Raw genomic sequence first — 22,385 nt, forward strand, 5'->3', positions numbered from 1 at the left:
CGGTTTCCTCCCCAGTCCAAAAACATGCATGGTAGGCTGATTGGCATGTCTAAAGTGTACGTAGTGTATGAATGGGTGTGTGACTCTGTATGTGATTATGTGCCCTGTCCAGGGTGTACCCCGCCTTGTCCCCAGTGCTCCCTGGGATAGGCTCCAGGTTTCCCCGTGACCCTGAAAAGGATAAAGCGGTATGGATGGATGGAGTTTAAGGGGTTAAATTTGTTTTTGATATGAACAAATCCGTGATGGTGTGCACTTGTACTTCCCAAACATGAGCTAAACTTTTCCAGTCTAATAGCAGAACTGCTCGTGTTCTCTGTGTAAATGAGCTCGGAGACTTCTCAAATCACCGGCGTTTAACTGACGCACGCAAATGTGCCAGAACTCCGGGGACAGCTCCAGAGAGTGGCCCTTCGTTAACTTTAATTATTCCCAACATGCGTTTGCACTAATTCAATTGAACTGTTGTGGCAAAGCCAAAGCCCAATTACTGTTAGCACAGAGCAGTGGGAGCAGCGGGATCACCCACCACGTTACACATCCTTTATATTGAAACCAAAACATCAACCTGAAGACAACATGTTTACTTAAGAGCAGAAATGTGAATCCCTAAACTCCCCGTGAACATGAACTTCACCTCTCAATAATCACATGCTTCACATTTGAAATTTACCTTTGACTTGTAAGGTATGTGTGTGGTTTTATTTATTTATTTGATAGGATTTTTAATTTTTTTTTAACCAATGATTCAATTATTTTCACATTTAAGTTCACATCTTTCAAATATATTACGTGTTTATTTTTCACCTGTGATTTATTTCTACACGTCATTTTTCAAGTGATTTCAAGTTTTTTTTTACATGATTTATTTCATTTTTTATGTGATTGTTTCACCTTTTTTTTAAATGTATGATTCATTTTTTTATGTGCGTTTATTTTCACATGATTACATGATTCCGCTAATGTCACATTGTTTTTCTACATGATTTATTAATTTTCAAGTTATTTTTCCACATGATTAATCTACGTTCAATTGATTCATTTATTTCTACTTGTGATTTATTTCCTCGATTCATTTATTTTCACATGCGATTCTTTCACGTGACTCATTTATTTCCACATATGATTCATATGATTCATTTATTTTCACATTATGTTTTCACATACGATTCATTTATTTTCACGTGATTCTTCCACGATTCACTTATTTCCACAAATGATTCATACAATTCATTAATTTTCACATTATGTTTTCACATGGTTCATTTATTTTCACATGAGATTCTTTCACGTGACTCATTTATTTCCACATATGATTCACATGATTCATTAATTTTCACATTATGTTTTCACATACGATTCATTTATTTTCACGTGATTCTTTCACGATTCATTTACTTCTACATATGATTCATACAATTCATTAATTTTCACGTTATGTTTTCACATACGATTCATTTATTTTCAGATATTAATTTTTCACACGTGGTGCATGTGCTTTTATTTTCCACATGATTTATTTTCACATGTTAATATTTACTCTTTTATATATTTGCATGATGTCGAATGTTTGATTGTATACAGGGCATTCCACTTGTTGAAATGAACATTTAGTTTTTGATACTTATTGTTCTTAGTAAATATGACAGATTGACAAAGGCAATATTCCAGAGTTTAAGAATTTTTTCTTAACCGTTGCTCTATTGTCAGAACAGCCATGTCACCGGGGCAACCGAGGAATAATTAAGCTATGGCTTGATATTGAGTATCCGTATTTAATGTCCATATTTCCTTGAAAAGAGAAAACATCACACGTTCTAATTAACATTAGCATCATTAACATCCCCACACAAAACCAGTTATTCAGAATTTATTGCAAATTATTTTCCACATATTACTCAAAGTTAATGAATTGCTCTCTCGGTGAATAAGAACCCTGTGAAGCATAAACGCAAGCTTCATCTACAATCCTCTTACACTGCGCCTCACCAAGTATGGATTAGACCCGGGGCTCACGGTGATGTCACAGCCTGGGGTCACTTTGAGAAGACTTTAATTGAATGACTACGAAAGACTTGAGAGTGTGATTATTTCTTAAGGAAAATTAACACTAAGTTTTTGTTTGTTTGTTTGTTTGTTTGTTTGTTGTTTTAATGCAATTATATCACTCCAAATTTTCCAATTCATGGAGGATGGAGGAAGTGACAATAAAGCGATTGAGGTAACATTCAAGAGTTAAAATAATGGACAATGATTTTGATGGACTACAGGCCTCCAGTGAGACAAGAAATTGTCGGTGTTTTTCGGGTTTGAGGGGGATGAGTGTAAACGGTGTGTACGTGGTTACTAACAGCAGGCACTAAGGATCTCTCCTGGGTGCTGAAGTTGTTTCTTTCTGCTGCTGCGCTTGGAGAGATAGTTATATGGTGCTGCTTTTGTGGACGGAAAACACACAGTAGGTCTGGAGGGGGAAAAAAACTTCAGAAATGGTCATAAAAAGTCTGAAAGTCTGAAGCAAACTCTGGAGGAATATGAGCTTCATCACTTCGGGATTTGTCTCAAGGTGCTAATGGTAAGTCCAGGTATATTCTTTTCATTTTTCACATTGTTAATTGTTTTCTAGGTCACAGAACCCGGTGAGTGCACATGTATGATTGAATTCAAAACATAAAGAGTGTGAAATAAGTGGTCAGACAAAAAGAAAAGCAATAACCTGTCTCATGCTTTCAGCTATACTTTAGTCTGGCCTCCAAGATGGTCGTGTAAAATCCACCGATCATTACGGATACAAAAAGAGGACAATGCAACAATTTCCTCTCCATTTTGGAGGCGCACTGTTGGATTTATCCAGCTGTCCGTGTTGTAACGTCCTGAGAAGCAAGCACAGCCTTTCAACACTGCCATTTTTCAACTTATGGACGATTCTTGCCATTCTGACTTTTCCCTGCTGTGTGCAATGCCTCATTTTTAAAGTCGGGGTCGTCGGCCCTTGGAATTGCGACCCCGTTTATTCCAAAACTTTACCTGCTGTGGCTTCAAAGTTAGCCATTAGTCGAATAAACAGGGATGCCAGTTTGGACCTGGGCTGTACGATGGACTTTGTGGTTCTCCAAGAACCTTGCGAAACGTCAAAAGCTCTGACGACATTTGTGTATTATGAAAAAGAAGCCGACGCTTTCGTCGGACCTGGGAATCCGGGATACTGTAATGCGGCGACGCTCCTGGGCAAGAACTGGGATAAAGCGATTTTTTCATGGGCCTGCATCAACTATGAGCTCGATCGAATTCAGAGCTACCCGACGTTCGCCCGGATCTTGCCGTCGCCTACACGGGTGCTGTATACTGTTTTGAAGTATTTCAGTTGGGCCAACATCGGCATCGTGTCCTCTAATGAGGATATATGGGTCGACACTGCTAGCAAACTGGCCAGCTCTCTCAGGAGTCAGGGACTTCCCATAGGCATTGTTGCCTCAATTGGAAATAACGACACAGAGATGGAGAATACACTGAGAAACATCCAGAAAGCCGGAGAAATCAAAGGTAAAGCAAAGTCGATGTTATGGTTCCCTCTATAAGGTCAAATAGTTCTTCTTAAAACATTCCACTTTATGTTATGAGCACTGGATGCAGATGGTCATGTGGTAACACTCTACTTAAGAGTTCATAGGCCCACATGACACCTGCAAACGCCCTTTATGACAATTGACATAAACCTACATACATATTTATAAAGGCTTATTCTAATAAGCCTCAGCTGCTGTTTTCATCAAATTTGTTGTTGACACAACACCTAAATCAAATGCACTAACCTGCATAGTTATATTGTCCTGATGTTCTAATTTAAATCAGCCTGAAATGTGTTTCAATATCTGATTCGAAATTGATTCAAGCAGTCACCAATTGGAATAAGGCATATACTGAATGTAAGGAATAAAACCGCATGAGGTGTGCCGTTATAAATAAGTAATCCATGCCGGAGTGGTGCGATGGTACAGTATACCATACTGATTTGCATGTACGTACGTAAAGAACGACACATCGTGCTTTTTATCCATTTAGAGTTACACTAATGCTATGGAAGGTCTGTGAGACAAGTTAGTTCCTGCAAACTCATAATTTAGAGCAGCTATAAACAGTCGTTCCGTCCGCAGCCTCTTGTGTTTCTCGATCGTGAAATGAATAAGACAAAAGCCGCAGCTTACCGAGAAACCATAAAGCAGGAACTCTTCTTTCCTGAAGACTCTGAATTGATGACACACACATCTGATAAACACATCTCAGTTCACTCATCTTTAAACATTATATTTTAGTCTCTGACTTTAAAAAAAAAAAAAAAAAAAAATGCCATGCCGTCAGTTCAATAATCAGACCAGAGAGTCTACAGTAGGTCAAAGGAGTAGTATGTCTAAATTCCCAGTATTCATAAAACAGTAGGCGGGAAATACCCAGATGACCTATTGCTTCCACGTCGATCCTGCAGTGTGGGTCCAGTGGACACTGTGGATACTGCGCTATCCCATAATGCAACAGGACTTGTGTGGAAGAGTTGTCAGCGCGTCGGCTCTGACAATGCCAACATGGCGGATGTCCAGATTGTGCTCATACTATACACATATACTGATATACATACTGTATCAACGGCCGAACAGTAGCCTAGGTACTCAAGCGAATGAAGTACATGCTGTCATAGTATGTGATTTGGGATGCCTTCAAAGTCTGAAATATCTCCCCTTACTGATGTAATGTCTCAAGCCCTGCAGCTAGTCTCTGGCCTGATGACTTGCCTTAAGCTAAATCCATCCATCCATATTCAATACCGCTTATACTACTGGGTCACGGGGTACCTGGAGCCTATCCCAGAATCTATCGGGCACAGGGTGGGGTACACCCTGGATGGGACCAATCTATCGCAGAGCACAGTGTTAAGCTAAATAATTTACATAAATGTTTGTCACTGCATAAATATCTTCTACAGTCATCATGTACAGGCAGCTGGATTACTGAAAGTTTATCAGTTCTACTAAAGAATATTTTCAAGTACTCTTTTGAGTAACCTCTTTTTGAGAAACCTGTTGATGACCCTGTTGAGTATACATAGTGCTTCATAATATTGTTATGAATATACATTTAATCAAATTTGTGGGCATTAAAAGCATTCAAAGTGTTCGAGATTGGAGACCATTGCTGTCCGTGGCCGGGAGTCCAAGAGAGCAAAATGGGCCATGCTGTCTGGGTTGGAGGGGCATACGGTCTCTCACCCTCCTATCAATTACAGTGACACTAGCCAGTCATGGGCATCTGTGAGCTCATGCATGCAGAAAAGCGCAGATAGCACTTTCCTCCGAGTGCGTTACCCAGTGCCATGATGATGATGCATGTGCAGCAGTTTGAAAAGATGCGGTCGTCTGGCTACACATGTCTCAGAGGAAGCATGTGATAGACTTCACCCTCCCCGGTTGGTAGCTGTTGTATGATAGAGGAGACCTGGCTGGTGGGTGGGAACTGGCTGAGAATAAATGTGGAATAATCTAAAAATAAATCATAAGAGTTTTGAGTGCGGATGGACCATCAGCACTTTTCAGTACTTCATGATTGTCTTATTAAGGCAAAAAATCATTTTCAAGATAAGATTAAAAGGTGCAGTCAGCTCATAATAATAAAAACTGAGGTCTCTTTTCTCTCTTTCATGTAAAGACAACGTAAGAAGTTTTACGAAGAATACTTCATTAAAGCATTTATTTTCACAGGTTTTGAGATAAGATAAAAAATATTCATGAATATGACCAAAAAGCTTATGAATGTTCTTATGAATGGTCTACCAAGCTGGGTATGCTTTAAATGCAGTGTTATTGAATGGTTGATGAAGCTCTTCTACAGCTCTAACGTGTTTTTATCTCCCAGTTATCATCATGTGCATGCATTCGGTGCTGATTGGCGGTGAAAAGCAGCTGAATTTCCTGCTAAAGGCCTACGACTTGGGGTTAACAAGTGGCAGCTATGTCTTTATACCATATGACGCTCTACTCTACAGCCTGCCCTACACCAATATCTCCTATTTTGAAATTCTGAACAACACCAAGCTACGTACAGCATATGATGCCGTGCTCACCATTACAGTAGCATCAGATCTGATGTCCTTCAACCAGGCCTTTAATAAAGCCAAAGAACAGCAGGAGTTGACCATTACCCAGGATCCTCAGCAGGTGAGGGAACGGCAAATTCATAATCATCCATCCATCCATTTTCTGTACTGCTTATAATACACAGGGTGGTGGGGGAGCTTGGATCCTATCCCAGGGGACTCGGGGCAGGGGACACCCTGGACGGGGTGCCAACCCATCACAGGGCACAACTGCACACACGCACACACACACACACACGCACACCCAATCACCCACTACGGACAATTTAGAGATGCCAAGCAGTGTACGCATGTCTTCGGACTAGGGAGGAAACCCGGAGTACCCAGTGGAAACCCCGAAGCACAGGGAGAACATTCAAACTCCTCACACACAGGGTGGAGGCAATAATCGAACCCCCAATACCAAATCCTGGAGGTGCGGAGGTGGACATATCTCTATTGAAGACATTACTTTTAATCCTTATGTAAAATATCTGATTGACTTTAAGGTTGTGTTCACACAGCATTTTTTCAGAACCAGGGCCATTTGCTCCAAGATTACCCCAGTGCCACTGAAAATTTAGGTCTAGGGCTTGCTTCCATCAAACCATGATACAGTCCTCATCATACAGTATGTGGAAGCTATCCACTGCGCATTGAGCAGTGTGATAGGTTTAACATGTAAGGTTACTTCCTGTTGTGATGACAAGGAAATGATCATGACGGTCAAAGGAGGAAACAGACCACTTAATTTATATACAGTATAAACCACACTTTCATAAGAATGGAGTGCTGCAATTAACTCTCCTTTTTGGTGCTGAGAAAACTGCTAAAAAAAAAAAAAACAACTTACAACTCTTGTTGGTCTGGATGAATAGAAATCTTCTTTTAAGAAAGGTTGCAGGTGTTCCTGCACGATGACATGCCACGCATTCAAAAAAGCTCTGTTCTTCACCACTTGAATGTTGGTAGTACAGAAAAAATAATAAATAAACGTAGTGCCTTTGCAAACTTGCGTATACGTACGTGACGTATGAAATTGCACTATTGATCCATAGTTCGAAAGGAATGTTTCTATATGAACGCAAACCTGCGATTATAACCCCCTCCCCCTAAATAGCCCAGAATCTGTCCCTGGTGTGGACTCAAGTATTCAGACCAAATGTGAAAGTGCCCTATAATACACTCAGTATTTATTATATGACTTAATCTATGCTACAAAATGGGAATTGTCTGAAAACTTAGTTTTCTCTTTTGTAAAACTCTTTTCTTTTCACATACTTCTGAATTTCAGGTTTCTCCCCTTTTTGGTACAATCTACAATGGTCTTTACCTCCTTGCCAAAGCCATGCACAACACCAGGAGAGCCGGTCAGTGGTACTCAGGAACCAATCTGGCCTTTTACACTCGGAATTTGACATTTCCTGGCTTCAATCAGAACATCCAGATTGACTCACAGGGCGATGGACAGACCAATTATGTCATCTTGGACTCGGATGGCTGGGGGACTGACCTGTACCTTTGCTATATGGTGGACATTGGTTCAAACATGGTGCGCTATGCTGGCAGGTCCATTCACTATCCCGGGGGTTCTGCTCCTTCTGCTGACTCCAGCTGCTGGTTCAATCCTAAAACCATCTGCACTGGAGGTACTTAAACAAGTGTGTCTGGAATAACAGGTGTTAAAATGATTGCTAAACTAGGGGTCATGACCCCATGTGTGGTTGCTTGATTTACAAATGAGGTCATAAGAGAAACTTGTTTTATTTATTTATTTTACAAATTAATGTTATGAATGTTGGTCTAACTTTGAAGATGGATTTTGTGTGCTACTATAACTGGCGCCTGATCTAGATTGACCTGATAATCTAACCTTGATGTTTTTATCCTAGGTGTGGATGTAATCTATGTCATCATAGTGTTTGCAATCGTCTTCATTTTCATTATTGGTGCCACTGGGATAAGTTTACTCATAAGGTAAATTATGCCTGTATTACTTTTTGTGTTGGAAAATAGTTGATACACAGGGGCACGGTGACTGATTATGAACTGTACGTTTTATTTTGGCAGGAGGCGAATCCAACAACTCCAACTGGTGAAAGGACCCAACAGGATCTTGCTTACTCTTGAAGATCTCAGTTTCATCAATCCCCAGCTAAGCAAACGGGTACACTGTGACTCTTTAACCTGGTTTGTTGCTTGATTATATTAAAAGCTTTAAAAGCTTAAAGGACCACCTGAAATTTGTTTGGTTGATGCTGTATTTTTGTTAAACCTGTGAGAAGTTAGCGGTCGTATGCTAACTCGCTCTGATGGGACTTTGCTCTTGCGAGGACGGTTACATTGATATGTAATAGGAAAACAAATTCAGGAATCTCAAACGTAAGGGAAAACAATCAGTTTTTGCTGTTAGCGCTTAAAAGCAAAAGAGCAGGAGCTTCTTTTCTCATTCACCATTTTCCAGCAATGATCGAAGTCATATTATTGAGAAATCCAGTGTAGAAGTAGTGGAGATGCTGGCGGGTGCAAACGTTGGACTCAAAGTCCCAATACAGCTACATCACCGAGTTACAGCACAGACTCGGCTTGGGTAGGTAGCAATCCGAGAGATGGCGAGCGTGAAGATGTTGATGGAAGTGAGAGGAGGAATGTTAAAGCTTTGGAAGCCGATCTGTTTGAGCAAGTGTACAGATGGAGAATGCTGGACAGACTAAAGGACTAAAGTGCCGCTGCATTGCTCTCTTTAGGTAAAGATGAAGCAAAGGCTAAATTCAACTGCATCAATATGAGCAGGTAGTCGACCAGCATTGTGGATAATTTATCAAACTGTGGAAAGCGAAAATAGGCCAATATATGAGATGAAATAAGTTTTAAAAACAACTCACAACAAAATAAATCTCGGATTTCGCTGAAAATCACATAATAATTCTAAAGATTAATATGCAAGTCATCCATGGTGGATTTTTTTTTTCCTTTAACTTCTATCGTTTCATGATTTATTTCAGAAAATCACCCTGGAGGAACTCAGTGACTCAGTAAAAAGTGTCGCTGATGAGAAGAGCATGAAGTCGGCTGAACACTCGGTCAACAGTTTGGCAACGGCAACTCATGAGACCTCCAACGTGGCCGTCTATGAGGTAGGACATAATAAAGCATAGCATTTGTGGGTCCTCAGAGTTTGTTAGAAAGTTATTAATCAAGACTTTTTTTTTTTTCCACAGGGTGACTGGGTGTGGCTGAAGAAATTTGAGAAGGGTCAATTCAAGGAAGTCAAGCAGAGTACCACCAAAATATTTACAAAGGTATGTGCAACAGTGTCACTCAAACTGTTTACACTAATCACTAGGCTTTTAAATGTATTTTTATTTGGTTTGTCTTCAGATGAAGGATCTCAGGAATGAGAATGTTAACCCGTTTCTTGGGTTCTTCAGTGACTGTGGCATGTTTGCCGTGGTCACTGAGCACTGCTCAAGAGGAAGTTTGCAGGACCTACTACGCAACGATGATGTTAAACTAGACTGGATGTTTAAGTCCTCCTTGCTTTTGGACCTCATCAAGGTGTCTAGACTTCATCTTATTAATGAAAACATGTGTACCAGAGAATAGGAGCTTATAATTGGTTAAGTTTGTCTTAATAATAAAAATCCATAGAGAATACAAAATGATATCATTCTGTTGTCCTAATACTCAAATGATATATTTAATGATATTTAATGGTTAGAAACAAAAGTCTAAGAGGATTTTGTTCTGTTTCAAACAGGGAATGAAATACCTCCACCATCGAGAATTCCCTCATGGCCGACTAAAGTCACGCAACTGTGTGGTGGACGGAAGATTTGTGCTCAAAATCACAGATTATGGTTTCAATGAGTTGCTTGAATCCCAGAAAGCTTCAAAAGAGGAACATTCACCAGAAGGTATGATCCTGCTCTATTTCCTACCAATAAAGTTTACTCAGTGTCCAAAACTATCACATGGCAACAAGCATGGTTTCAGGCCTGCCCTTGTTCCTCAGATCTCTTCTGGACAGCTCCTGAACTCCTCAGAGACCCTGAGAGCCAACGGAAAGGGACATTTAAAGGTGATGTGTATAGCTTTGCCATCATACTCCAAGAAGTGGTTGTCCGTGGTGCTCCATACTGCATGCTTGGACTGCCACCTGAAGGTTAGTTGAATGAACACATCACAATACAAGGGAAACATTTCCAAACACTTCCACTGTGAGAAAATTTTGTTGTGTTGAAGGATTTGGTTTCGCATTGTGATAATGTAGTGTTGACGTACTTGGCGTTTGTGTTGTCTTGTTTGGTTTTTTGTGTTTTCAGATTTTGTTTGGTGTTCTGGTCAGTTGGTAACATCTTGCATATCTTGGCCCCCATAAGAGCCCTAAGCTTGTATCTTGTACTGTCTGCAGAGATCATTAGGAAGGTGAAGAAACCTCCCCCCATGTGCAGGCCTACAGTTGCTCCGGACCAGGCTCCCCTGGAGTGCATCCAGCTGATGAAACAGTGTTGGAGTGAACAGCCTGACAGGAGACCTGCCTTTGATGAAATATTTGATCAGGTAGATTGCCAGAACTGCATTTTGTTACTTCCAATTAGTTTATTGAGCTAGTGTGCTTCATACAAGTGTAAGTACAGGGTCAGCAGTCTGAGCTTCACATGAGTGCAGTGTCAGAGGATATAAGTGATTTAACAGCCAATCTGGACATCTGCCAGCTTATGTGGGAACAGCTGAGCTGTTGCGTTCTCCTCTTAACACATTGGCCTTATGCATAGTCGGTAGTTTGAATTTGTTCATGTAAGAGTGTTTAGTGCTTACCAATGGTCAAAAATGAGAAGAAATGGGAGTATACTGTACATTTAAAATGACCCTTTGAATTCATAATTCATTCAATGCTATATACTTCATCTCTCAGAGGTACATTTAGAACTGAATTCTTTTACAGTTCAAGCTTATAAACAAAGGAAAGAAGACCAACATCATAGACTCTATGTTGCGAATGCTGGAGCAGTACTCCTCGAACCTCGAAGATCTAATTAGGGAGAGGACAGAGGAGTTGGAGATAGAGAAACAGCGGACAGAGAAACTCCTGACTGAAATGCTCCCACAGTAAGAATATATTCAATATATAAGATGTGATGTTCTAATAAAAAAAAGATATGCACTTCATTTTTTCACATAAATAAATATAGCTGGTTCTATTTTACCCCTCCTAAACACCAGGGATGGTGAGAATCATCTGGATACCTTCTTGTGTGCATCTGCATGCATACTGAAACCTCTCAAGAATGTCATGCTGGGCAAAACTGGTTCATGTCATAAAACTATTGCCCCAGAAGATGTGCCTTCCAAGGCATTACAATTCGAATCTTTACCAGTTCTATCCTTTGGCCTCTCTTTAGCACCATGGGTGTTTTTGAAATGTGTGCAAGTGCTCTGCCATGATCCTGATACCTGGGGTATCAGGATATTGCTGTACTTGGTGACTGGCATCTAAGAGCAGATCACTGTTACCCTACTTGCACACATTTTCTACCCTACTTGCACACATGAATTGTTGATGGCAGGCAACAACAGTAGGCCACTTAGCTTGCTGGAACTAGAAGCTTTTCAGAAGTATATTATCCACCTGTGGCTATACTCTAACTACTACAAAACAGAGGCTTCATCTTAGCACAAGCAGCGCAAGCTCTAGCTTTCTGGATTTGCAAGGCTTTTTGTTTTTTAAAGAAAGCGCTCTAATTGAGAACAATGCCCCATCAGAGTGATAGTAACCACAGATGCTTCCTTTATTGGAATATGTTAAATGGTAAATGGTCTGCACTTATATAGCGCGTTTATCCAAAGCGCTTTACACTGTGTCTCATTCACCCATTCACATACACACCAATGGTAGCAGAGCTGCCATGCAAGGCGCTTACTTTCCATTGGGAGCAACTTGGGGTTCAGTGTCTTGCCCAAGGACACTTCGGCATGTGGAGTCACGCGGGCCGGGAATCGAACCGCCAACCCTATGATTAGTGGGTAACCCACTCTACCACCTGATCCACAGCCGCCCCATGTTATATGGAATATGTTGGCATATTTTGGTTCAGCCAACATAGTCAGTTTCTCAATCAATCATTAAGACTGCATAAGGTTGCACATCTCCCTCTTCATTGCATAGAAGCTCCAGTGTGGACCTATCCATGGTTAGTATCACTACAAGCAACTTATCAGGGTAAAGATTTAGGCATACTTGCCGATTAAGGCATACTCACCAATTCCAAGTCAACCTATTGCCAATTGTGGTTTTCCCTGCTGGAGTTAGACAACCCACTGGGAGAAAATGCACTGCCCCATGACTGGCCTCCTCTTCCCTCGTCTGCCGCACAGGATTCAGAGTGCTGCTTGTGGCCCCAAGATGGCTGGGAAGACCTTGGTTTGATCAGAACACCATGGTGGATACTTTGTCATAGCATTACACACAGTACTCTACTGCACTGATTCTCACCACCTCTGGCAGTCAGAAAGAGTAAAATAGAATGCAAGCTGCACATGTGGTTACAAATGTGGTTCTATGAACCGTAGATACCAGGGTTGCCCATCATTCTGAATCAGTGCTGACCAAGTGAGAACCCATGGTGGTTCCAGGAACGGATGGCTGTTTGACAGCAATATTTATAACAAATACAGCATTACTTTCTGTCATTTGGTCATTTTCTGACTTTTTTAGAAGGTCTCAAGCGCAAGAAGGTATACAGGTTATTCGCACCACCCCTCTGTGGCTACTCAGGAGGTGTGGTGCCTCACAGTTATGTACATAGCATTCATATAACCACAGTTACATATATAGCTAGCATTCTCTTGTTTGTGGTTAGAAGAAACGGTTCGAAGTTGCAAGGTATTTTATGGTCAGTATGCACACATTGCTTGAAATGGTTCTGAGATCACATATTCTAGTCTTATTCAAGAGGCCTGGCATCTTGCAGGTCTGTGGCTGAGGCGTTGAAAACAGGTGCCACTGTGGAGCCAGAGTACTTTGACCAGGTTACCATCTACTTCAGTGACATAGTGGGCTTCACAACAATCTCCTCACTAAGCGATCCAATCGAGGTTGTAGATCTGCTCAATGACCTCTATACACTATTCGACGCAGTGTTGTCTAACCACGATGTATACAAGGTAAGCTCAGTATGGATGAATTTGTTTAGGTAGACTCTGAAAGGATTATTGGACTAAAAAATTGTGATTTTTAAATGTTAACACGGTGCTAATTTTAACTGCTAACTTCGATTTTTTTTTGTTGTTGTTGTTTACATTTAATATATTTGTTATTATTATTTAATATAGTGAGTTTGTAATATATCCCATAAATATTTATTTGGAGAGTATTACATATGAAATGAAATTTGAAATCTCACAAAAAAAAAACTCAAGATCTTGAACCTATGAGGTGGTAACTAAACGAGAATTACAGATTCTGCATGCTAAGCTAGCTAAGCTATTTAGCTAGCTTGTTAGTGACCAAAAGTTGTGAGTGTGTATATTTTGACAGATTCAGCTACTATTAAAACACTCACTGAGAGTGTGGTATTGCAAATAAAGACTGATGAATCCAATTTGCAACTATTTGTTACCAATCCAGGGTAGTTAGCTATGTGCTAAGGTTACTTACGGTAAAATTCAATAAAGTTCTATATTTGCATTAAGCAGTGTCAGTAAAACCACGCTTTTTTTTCTGAATTTACCATTCTGATATGTCCCCAGTGTGTAATGTGCTAATAGCATACAGACCAATCGACCAAATGGGTGCCATCTGCTTATTTTAAGTCTTCCAAATGAAACCTAATTTTTTTTTTAATCTTTTTTTTTTTTTTTTTCAACACTGAATCTAATAACACACATATTTAACAATTCAAAATGTGTACTGGTCCATCTTATGTAACTTTATTTATTTATTTGTTTATTTATTTATTTTTTGCAAGGTTTCTAAGTGGAAGATGGTTGCATTTTTCTCCAGTCCTGTTACCAAAACTCATGTGCCATTTAAAAAGAGTTTCTCATTTCAACTCATTTCTTTGTTTTCCCCTGAAGAAAGTGTTTATTTTAAAGAAACGGTTGGTTACGTGTACAAATAACTGATATTCCAGACAAAGAAAATCACTATACATGCTCGCGAGGTGTATTTTTCCAAAAAAATTTAAATAAATAAATAAATAAGTGTGAAGCCCTTTTTTTCCTTTTAAAAGAGACCCAAACCACAAGTTTATATATGTATTTTTGATCATTTCATTTATTAAACAATTGGATGAATGATAGACCAAACATAATTGAAAAAAATAATGGTTGAACTTTATTTTTTAAGGGGAGAAAATTGACATATGGAGTCACACAACAATGCAAAAAAATATTTCTAAAGAATTTTAATCATTATATTTAGTGTAGGGAGTGGGGACGGGTAAGCAGTGCTTTTTTTCGGTGTTCTAGGTGGTTTTTATTAATGTCTTAAATGATAAATTTGACATTTGCAGTCAGATTAATGTGCAGGACACTTTGCTTAATAATAAACTGTTTTTTTTTTTCATTTCATTTTCATGCATATTTATACATACGTAAATGTCGGGGGACGGAAATGGCACCCGTTCGGTGGAATGGCTCATATAGGAATAGTACAGTCTGACATCATGTACAGCAGATGTTCCTAACCTATATCCGCCAGTTTCTTAGGAATACTGAAGAAATGGTTTAAAATGGCATGTTCAGATGCACTTCAATCTATTCACCCGAGCAACCTAGGAAACAACTCTCTTCCCTGGTAGGTGGAAACCATTGGAGATGCCTACATGGTGGCCTCGGGACTACCAAAGAGGAATGGGAATAAGCATGCAGCTGAGATTGCCAACATGTCCCTGAACATCCTGAGCTCTGTGGGATCTTTTAAAATGCGTCACATGCCAGAAGTTCCAGTCAGGATAAGAATAGGCATTCACTCAGGTAGGCGACTTCTGCTTGAACCTGAATAGTTGTCTATGTTTACAACCAGGAAGTTCATTGGACTGTCTCATAACAGTATGTCAAGGTTATTTGTCTTGTAGATTGAGGTCTTGTAAATTTCTATACTATCTATACAGATCCAGGCAGACTGAGTTCCTTCCGTTGGACAAAACATACTTTTATTTGCTTTGATGCAATGCTCCAACCAAACCGATAAATTACATCTGTTGTTTTTATACTTTGGAACAAGACACTCATATTGGATGTAACCTGACCCACAGGAGCAAACAATAATAATAATAATAATAATAATAATAATAATAATACAAAATTTTCTAAACTGTCGCTATACTGTATATATTAAAGATATAAATAAGGCCATCGAAATCAATCTCGAACAACCATCCCTCAAGATAGAGAGATGTCTATGGCACCAGTTGTCTATTCACAATAACATTCTAGCTTCCTTACCACAGTGGCTTCATGTTATTTCACATCTCCTAACAAGTTTCATGATGCCAAAGAACACAGATACAGACATAATGTATGAATGTAGTACTAAAGACGTTGATAGGATGAATAGAATTTTAACACAGGACAGTCTTTATTATTACAGCATCAGCATTTATGTACAAATCTACAGTATCCAGAAACAAGTGTGAGACTTGGAAATAAGCAGTTAAGGCAAGGTTTCTGCAGTGTGTTCATGAAACTAGCACTCGCTTAAAGTGCACTGTCTCTGTATAGGGTCATGTGTTGCTGGAGTTGTGGGTCTGACAATGCCTAGATACTGCCTTTTTGGTGATACCGTCAACACCGCCTCTCGTATGGAATCTACGGGATTGCGTGAGTAACTCTGAAAAGTTTTATTCTGTTCTATTCTAATAAATGACATCTGGATTTTGCATACAAACTAGATACCAGTGTTGGGGAAGCGAGCTTAAAACTATAGCTTTTAAAGCTACAAGCTACTCGTAGTTTGACGTAGTTAAGCTTCCCTTTTAAAAAAGCAGTTAGCTTCACTGCTATGTACTAACACAAAGTAGCGAACTACATTCAAGCTACTTAAACGGGCAACATTATACATAACTGTGTATAATTCTGTATAGAGAACTCGAACACAATTTAAAGATCATTCCGAACAAGTATGAGTTTATAACGTGCACGTTAGGCTACGTATCGAATTAAAATGACAGTCGCGCTCTGCGTCCTAATATTTGTGCTTGAACTCTTGGACGTTGTATTGTAATCAAAAAAAAAATCACTGGACGGAGTATTTTAATCTTTGGTTTGCAAAGATTACATACAAAGGTTTAAGATTTTATTGATCGGTTCCTTAAGGCAGTGGTTTTCAAAGTGGGGGCCGCCAGGGGGCGCCCGAGGGCCTCAACAATTTGGTGAAAAATAAATAAATACATGATTTTTTCTTTCTCACTCTCAGACAACCACACACACACACACACACACACACACACACACACACACACACACACAATTAATTCCTAATGTAATGTAATGTAAAGATGTAAGATGTAATTATTGATAAAAAAAGGGGGGGGGGATATATTCAGAAGTCTGTATTTTTAATGTGTTTTAAAGACGTCTTGCAAAAGGGCGGCTTCGGTCAAATGTTAATGCCATTTGGGGGGCCTTGCCCTGGAAAAGTTTGGGAAACCCCTGCCTTAATGCGCATGAAGTTCAGAAAGGATAATACGGATAAGTGTCGAACTTGAATAACTGATACTTTCGATAAGGCAATAATAATACATGCGACGATATATTCATTCATTAATCATTGAAATAATAATAAATACTAAATACGTTGAGACAGGAACGTTATTCTCTTGCTGCTCCCTTAAACGAGATGTCGAGAAATACAATCAGACTGTTGTGTTTATGTTATTTGTAAATAAATTGAAATATTGTGTTGTGTTGCCTGTAAATAACAAAACGCCAGTAATATTCCCTGTATCACTGAAAAAACCCCAGTCGTAATCTATTATGGTATTATCATTTACCCGCCCCATACACCACGTGGTTGGTCGCTTTACGTTCTCCTCCTATGAAGATATGCGATGAAGTGCACTGTTATAATTGGACAAAAAAAAAAAAAAAAACGTAACGATCGGTAGCTACATCGCTGCTCGTTTGGAAACGTAACCCATTACTGGAAAAGCTACACTATTTTTAAACTAGCGGAGCTACTGTCACGCTACTGAAAAATCTGGTTAAGTTACTGGCAGCAATCCTTTTAATTAACTACTCCCCAACACTGCTAGATACCAAGTAAGGAATAAAACATTTCAGTACATGCCATGATAGGAAAATAATCAATGATGTCGAAGGGGTATTTGCAATCAGAATTGTTACTACCAAGAAGTCAATTATTTTCTAATAACAGCACGATCTGAAGTGTTTTATTCGTTTTATACCACAGCAATTTAGATGACACTTTTTAAAAATTTATTAAAGAATGATACCTCGTACTTTTTATCCATTCATAGTTATATTTAAGCAATATCGCACGACCAAGACTGCGGTTATACTGAATATCGGCACGGCTCTGGTTCTCTGATTCGCCACAGGCATGACCCCGCAGGTGTTTCCGGTATAAATGCTACCACGTCTTCCTTTCCATCATCATCTGACGAGCTTTCACGTTTAAGCTAACAGTTCTATTCCTGAAAAGTCTTGTTGGGTGATATCCCTAACTCCACCGTCGCAACCGTTTCGAGCTAGGAAGTGGAATTTTATGCTGCGAGCAGAGTGAAACGTCCCAGTGCGTTTATAGGAAATATAAACACTCTTAGAACGCTCCTCGACCAATCAAATTTGTGGAATGTAACTCATTAATCAACTAAACATACAACCGACTGTTGTATAATTAACGCTGTAGAATGTAAAAGAGTTGTTCCATCACCGGCGTCTCTTTCCTCTTTCCTGTTACAAAGCACTGACACTGGAGACTCCTTCCGTAAATGTTCGGTGAACATCTCTTTTCAGGAAACTGTATCACCATATCATCGATTATACAATTTTTGTACATACTTAACATGCTTTAATCTGTTTATTAATAGTCTTAGACTGTATAAGAGTCCGCCTCGCGAGTCCCCGTGTAAGCTGTTCCTACAGAACTACCATCAGAGCGGCTGTTAAACACCTTCTCACCAGTTGCTGTGGTATAAGATACTGATATTGTATGGACGTGCTCTTAACAGCCAGGATTTCACTGTCGGATTGGATTTTCTTGCAGCTTATAGAATTCATGTGAACATAAGCACTGTGACGATTCTCCAGTCAATGAATGAGGGCTACAAGATAGAAGTTAGAGGAAAGACAGAGTTAAAGGTACAGATCCTTTTGATTCAGTTCACTTACATCAAGTGTGTTCCTTTGGTCTGCAGTGTTCACACTAGTGTAATGCAACAACAGCTTATTTTCTATTAAATAAAAAAAAAAAAAAGACGGAAAAACGGTGCATTCAAAATGTGTGATGAGACCTAAAACTCTCCCTTATTGCATCTTGTTGGATTCGATGTATGATGGATCAGGGTAAAGGAATTGAAGAAACGTACTGGCTGGTTGGGAAAACGAACTTTACCAAGCCTTTACCGAAGCCTCCTGAGATCAAAACAGGGTAAGACGACGATTTATCCATCTTACGTGAACGCTCGTATGGATTTCATTGAGAAAATACACTGCATATTTAGATCTTCTGTATATATAAATACTACGCTATAGTCATAGATGATGTTTTTTTGTTTTGTTTTGTTTTCTGGAATGAACTGATTTAATCTTTACGTTACACTTACTCTGGATCGGACGGTTAACTTTTGTGCACCAGGGACAACCACGGTTTGAGTGCTGAAGACATTGCTGATTACAAGAAAAAGAAAGCTGAGAAAAAGGCTTGAACCTCTGAGTCAGAAAGCGAGGAGGTAGCGCCTTGCATGCCGTGCTGTATCGTGACGTGTGGTGTTAAAGTGGCCGTGATTAGTTTTGTGAAATCGTTGGCGTGGTCGTCTCGTCGTTTGCCTCGTGTTTTATTAGCGTACGTGTTTTAGTTAGTTTGGTTCCTTTTGATTCTAGTGCATGTTTAGTGAAACTGATGTGATGTGCGGGTAAGTGCAAAAGTTTACATACCTTAATGAAAACTGATGGTGTCCCGTCCCCCCCCCCCCCCCCCGATATCATTTAAACAGATAACAAAAAAGAAAGTAATATTTATTTATTTATTTATTTATTTTATTTTAAGTCCAAATGGTATTTCTTAATGCGATATAATTTTTTTTTTTTTTTTTGTTCTCCTTGTTCATCTTGTTATGGTTTATAGTATTGTTCACTCAAAATTTAGGCGCACTGTAGAACAAACAATTTGAGGAAACTAATCACCTCGAAATTTTTAAGCTGACGAATCGATTTCTTCAAGCTAAATACACTTAATTTACAAGGTTTGAATTAAATTTTTGTTATATTTAAGCGTATTCGGCTTGAAGAAATTGATTCATCGACTTAAAAATGTTGAGGTGATTAGTTTCCTCAAATTTTCTTGAGTTAAATGAACTTCTCCGGTTTTACAGTGCTGGTTTATTTGGTGTGAAAAAAATGCTTTCCGGATTCAAACGAGCTTTTATTTGTAATGTTTTAAGGCGGTAAGCCCTTTGATCAGAGATGTGGAATGGAGATGCAAAGTTTTGAGCTTAGATTTAGCAGATTCAGACACAGCTGCTGTTTTATATGTATATCATAACTAATTAAACATTTAATAGTGTTTTCTAGACAACCCGCAAAATACAGGTAGACATTTTTTCACCCAGGACCCAAGGCAATGCAAACTTTTCCACTCGGTGACTTGCAAATATCGTACATCAGAGTTTTATTCACAAATCGTCGGTGTTGTCTTATTTTCCAAATGAAATTCGTGCCCCCCCCCACCTCCAATAAATACTGAAGTCCCTTGATATAGCATAGGGATGTTTTCTAAAAGCTCCAATTCTTCACTCCTCCCTTTAATGTTCGATGTGATATTCCCGTTTTAGGGATAACTGGCAGGAAATGGTGACCGAAGAGATCAAGGAGATTTTCCGGAAGGCAAACAGACAAGTGGACAAGCCCAAAATCTGAAAACGAAGTAGGAAGACACAGGGAGCAAAGACAAAGGAAGAAAAGTATACCATGGAGAGATGGCAGAGACTTATAGGAGTGTGCGAGTGTGTGTCCGTGTATCCTGTGATTGCTGCAGCTTACAGAGACTTCTTTAATAGGATTGACCCTTGTCTGTCTAATCTGCCTCTGGCCAGCACAGCAGAAAGAGCAGCACACTAATGAAATGAGAGATGAGGAAACGGGTGATCAGAGAAAGTGTGTTCTTGCTCAGGATGAACTGCAGGCACCGGCCATTTGCTTTGGCCACCAAGTGGCTCTTTTCTCATTTTCACTCAGGTGCTTGTCCATCGTCATCCAGATCGCACTAAGAGTCATTTACGCTGATTAATATTACTGTATTTTTGGTGTGTGTGTGTGTGTGTGTGTGTGTGTGTGTGTGTGTGTGTGTGTGTGTGTGTGTTTCCCCCCTAAAGTAAATCATGATGACTGGGTAATCAAATTGGCCAAATTTTTAGCCGATATCTTTACCTAGGGATTTAATTCTCTTATTGATATATTGAGTTAAACCTTTTTAAAGGCATTATGGAGTAATGGTTTAATAAGCAAGAGTCGTGTTCAAGACAAAAAAAAAAAAAAAAAAACCCAAAACCATATCGCTAGAAAGCAGAACCCATTATGTAAAAAAAAAACATGGCTTTCCATAGAACAAGGATGAGCAAATGAAACACCCTGAACAACAGACGGTTGGGTTTTTAAATCCAGATGCACATGAGGCAAGATCTTAACATTGTAATTCATTTGTTCTGTTCATTCTGTCTGAATGTTTTCTATGTAATCCCATTCTCCAACACTACATTTATACTTATTCATATATATTTATAAAATAAAGCTGTTTTAGTTGCTTGGCCTATTAAATCTTATATATATATATGTATATATATACTTAAATATATAAAGCTCATGACAGAGCCACCTGATGTACAGTATCACCGCATTATACTAGTCATTACGTATTAATCAGTCTTTTAATATTCTGGCTATGGATGGAAAGAAGTCAAGGAAAACAGAAGATAAAGGTGGATAAAAGGTGTTTGAATGGCAGATCGTGACATTTTGGGGTTGGCACTTTAACACTGATCACAAGGCACTTTTTGGATTGAATGGAAGAACCCTGGTTTATTAGGGTGAGCCAGGAACTGTGGTGCCATTCAGCCCATTTTTCAACATTGAATCTAAGAAAATGTGCTCAAAATTGTGGTTAACTAGCAATGTACAGTGTACGCGTCCAAGATATATTACAAAATATTGCATGATATTGACTATTCATTGAGTTGCAAGGTTGTTGTTACTAGATTATTCTACTGAAAAACCTCACTCGGTGTATATCTCATTTTATTAGGTATAATGATCTACTAATGAATAAACTGACAGCTAACTGAATATTACAATACATTTGATTTATGTTTATGTTTAGGACAACATGTTACAATATAGTCCATTTCCATAGGGGTAAATTCATAACAAATGCTGGAACTACTACATTCAAATTACAATGGGTTTTTATTTATTTATTTATATATATATATATATTTTTTTTAATGAATTTTGTATTGATTTTAATAGACCAGCTGTAACATTTAACCAAGAAGAACATCATATAGTTACCTGATTACTAAAATGTTTACATGTAAAATGCTGTAAAGGCAGAGAGAGGCTACAGGCTACTGCACTCATGTGGATGAGTCTGGTATCACAACTTTTCCATGAAATTAACAGACAACAACAAAAAATGTAATTACAAACAGTGAGGACGTCCTGAACCACAAGTCTAAGTTCTGTGTCTTTAATGCTACTTAATATCCCATGATTTTGTCTTCTTAACATTATTTCATATCCAATGTTATTTTATTAATTTGACTTATTATCTATCTCATTGGCACCCTGTCCAGGGTGTACTCCGCCTTGTGCCCGATGCTCCCTGGGATAGGCTCGAGGTTCCCCGTGACCCTTAAGGAAGGATAAGCGGTATAGAAAATGGATGGATGGATGGATGGACTTATTATCTCATTGTTTCAAGAGAGTGTGTTGTTGTTGTTCAAACTGATATGTTAAGTAATAACTTAATATATATATAATATATGTGTGTGTGTGTGTGTGTGTGTGTGTGTGTGTGTGTGTG

At 39.0% G+C, this 22,385-nt stretch overlaps 1 protein-coding gene across 1 annotated transcript; it reads left to right on the forward strand.

The window, feature by feature from the left end:
- The first annotated feature begins 2,019 nt into the window (after positions 1 to 2,019).
- On the forward strand, positions 2,020 to 21,734 carry gucy2f (guanylate cyclase 2F, retinal). The gene is made up of 18 exons (XM_053687461.1): positions 2,020 to 3,540; positions 5,902 to 6,203; positions 7,416 to 7,770; positions 8,014 to 8,098; positions 8,192 to 8,288; positions 9,127 to 9,258; positions 9,343 to 9,423; positions 9,503 to 9,679; positions 9,882 to 10,038; positions 10,137 to 10,286; positions 10,536 to 10,684; positions 11,070 to 11,233; positions 13,096 to 13,288; positions 14,926 to 15,100; positions 15,848 to 15,946; positions 18,354 to 18,448; positions 18,652 to 18,737; positions 20,140 to 21,734. Exons 1-18 carry the CDS (start codon positions 2,802 to 2,804, stop codon positions 20,222 to 20,224), a joined length of 3,321 nt encoding a protein of 1,106 aa, XP_053543436.1. The 5' UTR covers positions 2,020 to 2,801; the 3' UTR covers positions 20,225 to 21,734.
- Positions 21,735 to 22,385: the final 651 nt, after the last annotated feature.

This window comes from Ictalurus punctatus, chromosome 17 (genome assembly GCF_001660625.3).
Source record: "Ictalurus punctatus breed USDA103 chromosome 17, Coco_2.0, whole genome shotgun sequence".
Lineage (NCBI taxonomy): Eukaryota > Metazoa > Chordata > Actinopteri > Siluriformes > Ictaluridae > Ictalurus > Ictalurus punctatus.